The sequence below is a fragment of the Alosa sapidissima genome, chromosome 15, assembly GCF_018492685.1.
Source record: "Alosa sapidissima isolate fAloSap1 chromosome 15, fAloSap1.pri, whole genome shotgun sequence".
In the NCBI taxonomy this organism is placed as follows: domain Eukaryota; kingdom Metazoa; phylum Chordata; class Actinopteri; order Clupeiformes; family Clupeidae; genus Alosa; species Alosa sapidissima.
The window spans coordinates 33,707,812-33,716,457 of NC_055971.1; the positions used below are offsets into that span (position 1 = coordinate 33,707,812).

The 8,646-nt window shown below is 41.7% G+C and overlaps 1 protein-coding gene across 2 annotated transcripts in view; it reads right to left on the reverse strand.

Moving 5' to 3' along the window:
- LOC121683336 (cGMP-dependent 3',5'-cyclic phosphodiesterase) overlaps positions 1–2,900 on the reverse strand; it is a 145,113-nt gene extending 142,213 nt beyond the window's left edge. For both annotated transcript variants that reach the window (XM_042062948.1, XM_042062947.1), the window contains exon 1: positions 2,681–2,900. In XM_042062948.1, the coding sequence (XP_041918882.1) occupies positions 2,681–2,748 (68 nt within the window). In that variant the 5' untranslated portion in view covers positions 2,749–2,900. The remainder of the gene's footprint in view (positions 1–2,680) is intronic.
- Positions 2,901–8,646: the final 5,746 nt, after the last annotated feature.

Here is an 8,646-nt window from a genome sequence, read left to right on the forward strand (position 1 = left end):
GGGTTATGTTGAAATGTCCTATTAGAGCAACAGAATAGGAAGCTGCTCTTCATCCTCTGCTTTTGTTATTGTGACCGCAGCTAGCGTAGCAGTCATATAGGTTTAGTCAGAGCTTTTTTTTTCTTTCGGAATTTTTATTATTATTATTTATTTACTTTTATTGTTTTTTTTTTTTATTTCAGTAATTTTGTGTCAACGATTCCCAGGACACTGAAAGACTGGGCTGCACCAAACATGGTGAGCATTTAGTCTCACAAGGATGACACAGAACTATCGATTTTCGTTTTGATTCGTCGCACAAGGCCCCCGAAAGGAGTGTAGGCCGGACACAGTTTTCTGTGAATATCGAGAACCACAGGGCCTACGATGACCAACTTTTTTTCGTATGTTGGTCTGAACGGGCCATGTCAACCCATCCCATATCCACTTATTTGAGGTATATCGAGTTTGCGAGTTTCTTCCAGAAAGATCAGGGTTACTAAATCACAATCTTTATCCACCTGTAGAAATGAAACCTTCAGGATATGAATGTGTGTGTGTGTGTATATGTATATGTGTGTCTTGTTAGTAGGTGTGTGTGTGTGTGTTTGTGTGTGTGTGTGTGTGTGTTTGTGTATGTGTATTGCTATACTTGTGTGTTTTTTAAACCTTCAAACAGTGCATCGGTATTTTGATAGTCAAAAAAACTTGAAAAAAGCTTACCCCTGAATAAAAAACACATTTATGCAGAGGAGTTGCTGCTCACATCTCGTGACAGTGCGTCTTCAGCGTATGTGCCTTTCGCTATAGACCAGGTTTGTCTTGGTCAGTGGCATAATGCGCTATAGACCAGGTTTGTCTTGGTCAGTGGCGTAATGTGCTATAGACCAGGTTTGTCTTGGTCAGTGACGTAATGTGCTAAAGCCCAGGGTTTGTCTTGGTCAGTGGCGTAATGCGTTTTAGATGGTATAAAATAGCCATTTTAGATAACACGCCAGACCACAATTAAGGTCATTCATTGCCACACCCCTGAGTGCATTGTTCAATAAAAAAAACGCGCATGGCAAAAAATTAATTGAGTGTAAGATCATGATAAGTGATAAGAATTCACTTTGCGTCGTGATCAGAATGCGCTTTGCGTCATGATCAGAATGCGCTTTGCGCTGGGTCAAAATAGGGCCTTAAAGATTAGGATCACAGCCTTGTTCAACATGGCCTTTTACATACATATAGCGAAAGAGTGAGAATGAGAGAGAGAGAGAGAGAGAGAGAGAGAGGCAAAGACGGACTATTGGACACAAATTTGGCTACATGAACACACACACACTCCTGTCCTGACATGACGAATAATTGATCTTCAGAACTCATTTACCCTTTCTGTGTAAATGCTTACCTTTCTTATCTTAACCCTCCTGTTATCCTTGGGGTCAATTTGACCCCAAGCAACATTTAACATCATAAAATATATGGTTCACTTTTTTTTTTGCTTCGCTTCATGTTTCATGACTTTTCCTCAATTGAAGGGTACAACAGCATGACATTTGTACAATAATATGTTTTCAATGTCCTGTACAAATATTTTGTACATTGATGTTCCTTGGGGTCAGTTTGACCCCAGCTGTATGAAACATAGGATACATGAATATTTGACACATTATGGATATTATTATTGTAATAGTATGAGAACATAATGTTATTATCATTATTACATACACAAGTACATATTACATATAAGTCATTTTGGCAGGACTTTATAAGTCAAAAGGGGAAGCAACAGCAAGCATTTGGGCTGCTGATACTGGATGGGCAATATTGCCAGCCAGGGTTCCAAGGTTCATAAAGGGGTGTGTGGGGGGGGGATTGTTTTGTAGGGCTTTTGATGGTGGTTATTACACTCTTGTGTAGCTGGGGTCAAATTGACCCCAAGGATAAAGACTGTCGGTAAGATTTGAGGACACAAGGGTTAAACAGACACACATTCATATTACAGTAATGCATCTCTTACAAACTTACAAACTTACAAACACACACACACAAACAAATACCGGTAGGGCTATATGTAGACAGAGAAGCATATGTATTCAAGTGAGCAAAGACAACACAATACAAACAATCAAATGGTTCCCTCTCTCTCTCCCCCTCCATTTCTCTCTCTTTCTCTCTCCCTTCGTTTTTCTCTCTCTCTCCATCACTCTGCCTCTCATTTACAACGCACAGGGACTACACTCACACACTTACTACACTCACACTCAAATCTTGTCACTTCTGCTGAGAAACAGCACACATACATTCACACACATCATACAGTTCTTACATTCACTTCAAAGAGGCCTTGAACTGTTATGTGCTTGTCTCTGTAAAACACATTCACACACGAGCAGTCATACACAAACAATAGATGCTCACACACTCGAGTACACACCCCCGCGCGCGCACACACAAACATTGATTCTGTCTTCTCAGTTACACCGCAAGCTTCAACGGAATCACGTGCGCGAGTAAAATCACCTCACGCGCCACGAGCGCACGTTCTGCTCGCTCTATCAACTTCTACTTCAGCGAGAGCTGAAGACCTCACGAGAATGTTCACGACTCATCTTTAAGAAGGGAAAAGCGAAAGTCCCCCCAGTCTCATCGCTGTAGTTCCATACTCTCTCTCTCTCTTACACACACACACACACACACTTGCCCCGCTACTTACCTTTCGGAAGCTGTGTGGGTGTACTGGTGGCTACGACAGAGCAGAGAGTGGCCGCACGCCTGCCCCATCGCTCATCTCGCCCGCCGGTAGCCGTTACACCGGGAGACCACGGGCAGACTCGCGCTGATGACGTGCCGGTGTTTTGGCTCTTCTAGCTATCTAGGGGAGCCGCGCAACGAGCTCTGTGAGGATGAGAACAGAGAGAGGAGATGTGCGTTGGGCACGCTGTCTTTCTCTCTCTCTCTTTCTCTCTCTATAATGGTGGGAGCGGATTGGACGCGATGCAGTGTAATGGAGCTCTACAGCTGCGCGCAATGCGTGTGCGTGTATGTGTGCTATAGCAGAGTAACGGAAGGCCAGCAAGCTGACACCATATCACCATCGCGCGATCGATAAGGGGTGGGTATGGCATGGCTCGCGACTGATTGAAGTGTTCCTGTCGGAAACTCGTTTTTCTCGTGGGCTGGATGATAGCCGCTCCTTTGGGGGATTCTGTCTGGCGCGTGAAATCAGTTTTTTCTCCTCTTTTCATCCCGTGCAGACATCAAGAGTGTAGCTCTCTCTCTCTATCTCTCTCAGTGTGTGTGTGTGTGTGTGTGTGTTCTTTCCTCTGTACCAGAAAACCCGAAAGCCAGACATAATGCAATACATTCACAATGATCATGAACACATACACACACAGGGAAAACCCATGTTTTCATTTTGCTTGTGGTCATACAGTAGTATCATATGCATCAATGTTGTGCTGTAACAACAGAAACAGTTCTTTAGTTCAGTATTAATGTTTTTTTAGTTCAGTGTTGTGGAAAATGTCCACTCCCGAATCCAATTAACAATTAACACTTAACTATTTACTAATTAGCACTTCTGGAACAAGGCATCCAAGGAGACAATGCAGACAGGAGATCTCTGCAGACTGTTGATCTGTCCTATGGATGGCTGTGGCCTATTTTTTATACACCTTGGCCCTGTGCCATCCCCAAAAACACCTGTTAGCCAATCAGTGTTGAGCAAGGTCAATTATATTGGTGGAAACCATCTTCCCATCATACATAAAATATATATGCAAAACGGTGTCGCCTTGGATTTTTCTGGTTCACTCCGGTTTAGTGTAAGAGGGCTTTCTTATCTTGTTTACTTCATAGCAGACAGTGTCCACCCGGTACTTGTCCTTGCTCTGTCCCCACCAGCTGATACCATCACCTCTCCCTTGACCATCTAATGAAAGGATGTCTTCTCCTGGTTTCTACAGTGTTTTTCTGCACCCACTCCTCTGACGGCTGCTCTGGTCTGCTCAAGATATGTAATAACCTTGATACGCTCACAATAAGATATGTAATAACCTTGAGACGCTCACAATAAGATATGTAATAACAAGATATGTAATAACCTTGAGTCGCTCACAATAAGATATGTAATAACCTTGAGACGCTCACAATAAGATATGTAATAATCTTGAGATGCTCACAATAAGTGCAGTAATATTAAAACTTATGAAACCATGACTTCATCCTTTGAATAATGAAAAAACACCACGGTAGTTTGTGTTTAAAACATTAGTTTAATGTTTTTCTTTTTAGTTCCATATTAATGTTTTTTAGTTCAGTAATGTTTTATTTCACTATCACCTAATGGCGTCCAAAATAGAATTTCTGGAGAAGATGTGAAACTCAGACCCAAACCACCAGGTCAAACATGAACAGCAACACACATAAAAAAGGATCTCCATCCTGTCAGTCGGATCCAAAATCTTTCTCCATCTTTCTCCTCCAACAGGTTTCAGGAAAGCTGGGCCAGTAGGTTTATTAATTAGTTAGTTAAGAAGCCTAATTAGCATATTCTGTGTATTCCTACCAAAACCAATGCACTTTTGAACTTCATGGCTACCATGGTTACCCAGTATTAAGACACTTTTGTGCATACAAGTTTATATTTCCGTACGCACATGTGCTAAATTGTGGTTTAAGCTGAATGTACAGTATATAACATGAGCACAATTTACTTTAATGTGCTTGTGATAACATAAAATAAAATAAAAAAGACTCTCAGAGCCTCTCTTACTGTGCACATGTCAGTAATACAATCTATAAAAAATAACAAATGAAGTTATTTATTTACAGATTGTAACTTCCAGGTAACACTATCAAACAAATTTAAAACATATATATTCTAAATATATTTCTATAGCTTTATAGTTCTTCTTCACTGTGGGGAGAAACAGAAACATTCAGGATTCATACTTGAAATGTTCTGCTTTGGCAGTGCCAAGCCAATAAGGCTCACTTGAATTGAATTAAATTGAAAATATCCTTCTGACACACAACGTTACCATGACAGCCATGACGGATCACAGGACAAAAGCAAAAACAGTGTGTGTAAACATAAACACAGAGAGAGTGTGTGTGCGTGTGTGTGTGTGTGTGTGTGTGTGTGTGTATGAGTGTTTGTGTGTCTGTATATGAGTGTGTGTGTGTGTTAAGGGTGGGGTCTCAAACTCATGACCACAGCAGAGCAGATCACATGAGCTGACTGAGCACACACACACACAAACACACTCAAACACTGATTTGTGCACTGGCCACACAAAGCACAATAATGCACAAACACACACATGATTACACACACCCACGCTGATGGCGCTGTGTGTGTGTGTGTCTGTGTGTGTGTGTGTGTGTGTGTGTCTATGTGTGAGTGTGTGTGTGTGTGTGTGTGTGTGTGTGTGTGTGTGTGTGTGTGTGTGTGTGCATGTGTAAGATAGTCAGGGGACAATAAAACAGAGTTTCCAATAAGACTTTTGTGGACATGTTTGGGTACAAGCTGACACCTAATATTTTAGTTAGAAGGGACCCATAGGTAAAGTTCTAGAAGGGACCTGTAGGTAAAGTTCTAGGGTGGTTGTCAAGTTGTGCAAGGACCACATACATAAACACACAAGGTGCCTGCTCAACACCACATAAAGGACCACATACATGAACACACGAGGTGCTCACAATTAGCGGCCCATTTCCAACCTTCCTTTCATTGCCAAACTCCTTGAGTGCACTGTAGTCAGTCAGCTCCAGGAACACCTAAAGCACACTCTTAAAACGAATGTGTTGAAAATAACACAACTTGCATCCAGATAGGGACAACACAGTTTGTGTTGTTTCAACACATTGCTTTTGTTATTTGTTACACAATATGTGTTGAATAACACAACTTATATTGTTTTTTTAACACATCTCCGTGTTCAGATAGGGACAACACAGTTTGTGTTGTTTCCAACACATTCATTTTCGCATGATGATCTATAGGAGGAGTTTCAGTCTGGGTTTAGGGCAAAACATAGTACTGAGACTGCCCTGGTCAAGATCACAAATGACCTACACCTAGCTGCTGATCATGAGACTGCCCTTGTTAAGATCATAAATTACCTACTCCTAGCTGCTGATCTACTCCTCGCTGCTGATCATGAGACTGCCCTTGTTAAGATCATAAATGACCTACTCCTAGCTGCTGATCTACTCCTCGCTGCTGATCATGAGACTGCCCTTGTTAAGATCATAAATGGCCTACTCCTAGCTGCTGATCTACTCCTCGCTGCTGATCATGAGATTGCCCTAGTTAAGATCATAAATGACTTCTAGCTGCTGATCATGGGACTGGCCTGGTTAAGATCATAAATGACCTACTCCTAGCTGCTGATCTACTCCTTGCTGCTGATCATGAGACTGCCCTTGTTAAGATCATAAATGGCCTACTCCTAGCTGCTGATCTACTCCTCGCTGCTGATCATGAGATTGCCCTGGTTAAGATCATAAATGACTCCTAGCTGCTGATCATGGGACTGGCCTGGTTAAGATCATAAATGACTCCTAGCTGCTGATCATGAGACTGCCCTGGTCAAGATCACAAATGACTCCTAGCTGCTGACCTACTCCTAGCTGCTGATCATGGGACTGGCCTGGTTAAGATCATAAATGACCTACTCCTAGCTGCTGACACACTCCTAGCTGCTGACCTACTCCTAGCTGCTGATCATGAGACTGCCCTGGTTAAGATCATAAATGACTCCTCGCTGCTGACACAGGCCATATCAGCATCCTCATCCTCCTCAACCTCACAGCTGCATTCAACACTGTCATAGCTACCTCCTATCATTTTCATTTTTATTTTTGACTTTTTATTATTTGTTCATTTGTTTGCTGTTTGTCCTGTATGTCCTGGTGTCACGAGTACGCTGGCGATTACGTCACTTCTTCCAGCATCCTTTGTCTTGTGTGTCATTTGTGTCTGTCATAGCTACCATAGCTGCCTCCCAGTGTAAAGTACTAGAAAGCAATACTTGAGTAAAAGTGCAAATATCGTACTAGAAAAAGACTTTGGTAGAAGTGAAAGTTACCTTTTAGAATATTACTTAAGTAAAAGTCTTAAAGTATCTGATATATACTGTACTTAAGTATCAAAAGTAATTTTCTGATATTTAATGTACTTAAGTATTTAAAGTAAAAGTAAAAAGTAAAAAGTAAAAAGTAAGCGGTTTTATTTTGAACTTTTATTGTGAACTTTATTTTGGCTTTCTTATAGTAAAGCATAAAGCATATTCAGGGTTCCCATATCTTCTTTCAAAGAAAAAAACAGAAACAGAAATTTCACTTTTGTATGAACTTCAGGTAAAAATGAAAAATAAATAACTTTAAATATTTCTTTAAAAAAAAGTGACCTGCTGGTAGGGAGAACATTTTGGTCATGTGGTACGAGCATTTCTAGGGCTTACTCCCCAGGTCACCATCTCACTCTCACGCCTACAGTATGTCCAGCAGCTACTAATATGCCAGTCGTTAGTTGAAACTGAAAAGGTGTCTGTTCATCTTCAAAAGAAGCTGGTTTTCAAAGTTGCCAGAATTCAGTGCCCGGGAGTTTCAGGCCCAAGACCGGCCCACGTTTTCCATAGTGGTGGAAATTGGATAAATAAAGCAACATTTCAGCTCTTACTATCCTGTAGTTTTCATTAGTACCATGGTTCAACACATGTGTAAAGGTTATATAATAATTCACTTCAACTGAGAAGTTAACAAAAATATTCCACTATTCTACACAAAGAAAGAAAGAAAGAAAGCCTTTCCATAGTGAAATGCAGCCTATCCCACGCTTCCACAAAGAGGCATATTGGACTAATGTTTAGGCTACATGTTTTTTTGCATGGGTAGGCTATATTGTTATTTGATGATTTAGCCTACTCCTTTACTACATCCTCTTCTGAGCAAACAAGGCATATAGGTTTATCATGTAGGGTAATTGCTCTTTCTTACATTAAATAATTTTAATTTATCCTCTCTACTTGTCCCTGTAGTCATGGCCTCCTCATCACTAATTTCGGGCTCATCATTTTCAGTGGTCGACTGGTTGATCTGCTGCTCAGTCTCTCCTGGCCTCTTTCTACCATCCATCCTTCCTGGCGCTTGTGTCTACTGTAGGGCCGGCTTATCCCTATGTTCCCCAGGTCCTATGTTCCCCGGTTCCTATGTTCCCCGCTCGTGGTTAGGTCCCATACAAAGCGGGGAACATAGGACCCGGGGAACATAGGTGCGCTCCCGGGCCGGCTCGGCTATCCGTATCTGAGAAAACTTTTTGGAAAAGACGGGCTATATGGACCCAACCAACTCTTTTTTGGATGGGAGAACTCCCTCACGTAGGCTACAACCCATGCAAAGGCATTGCATTGGTGCCATGCACAGAATGCGGAACGTGTCCTACTTTAAGAAAAGATAGACTAACGTGACAAATGTCAATATTTTTTTCCTCGACCAGCCCAAAAGTGAAGCGGCCCACCGGGAATTCTTCCGATTACTCACCCCGGGCCTGATTCAGTCTTACTTTTCTTGGACTGAAGACAAGTCCTGCGATGCTAAATAGCCTTAGACGTTATCTTCACCGCTACCCTGTTCACCGAGTTCACCACTATCATCGGGATGGTCGTCTATGAT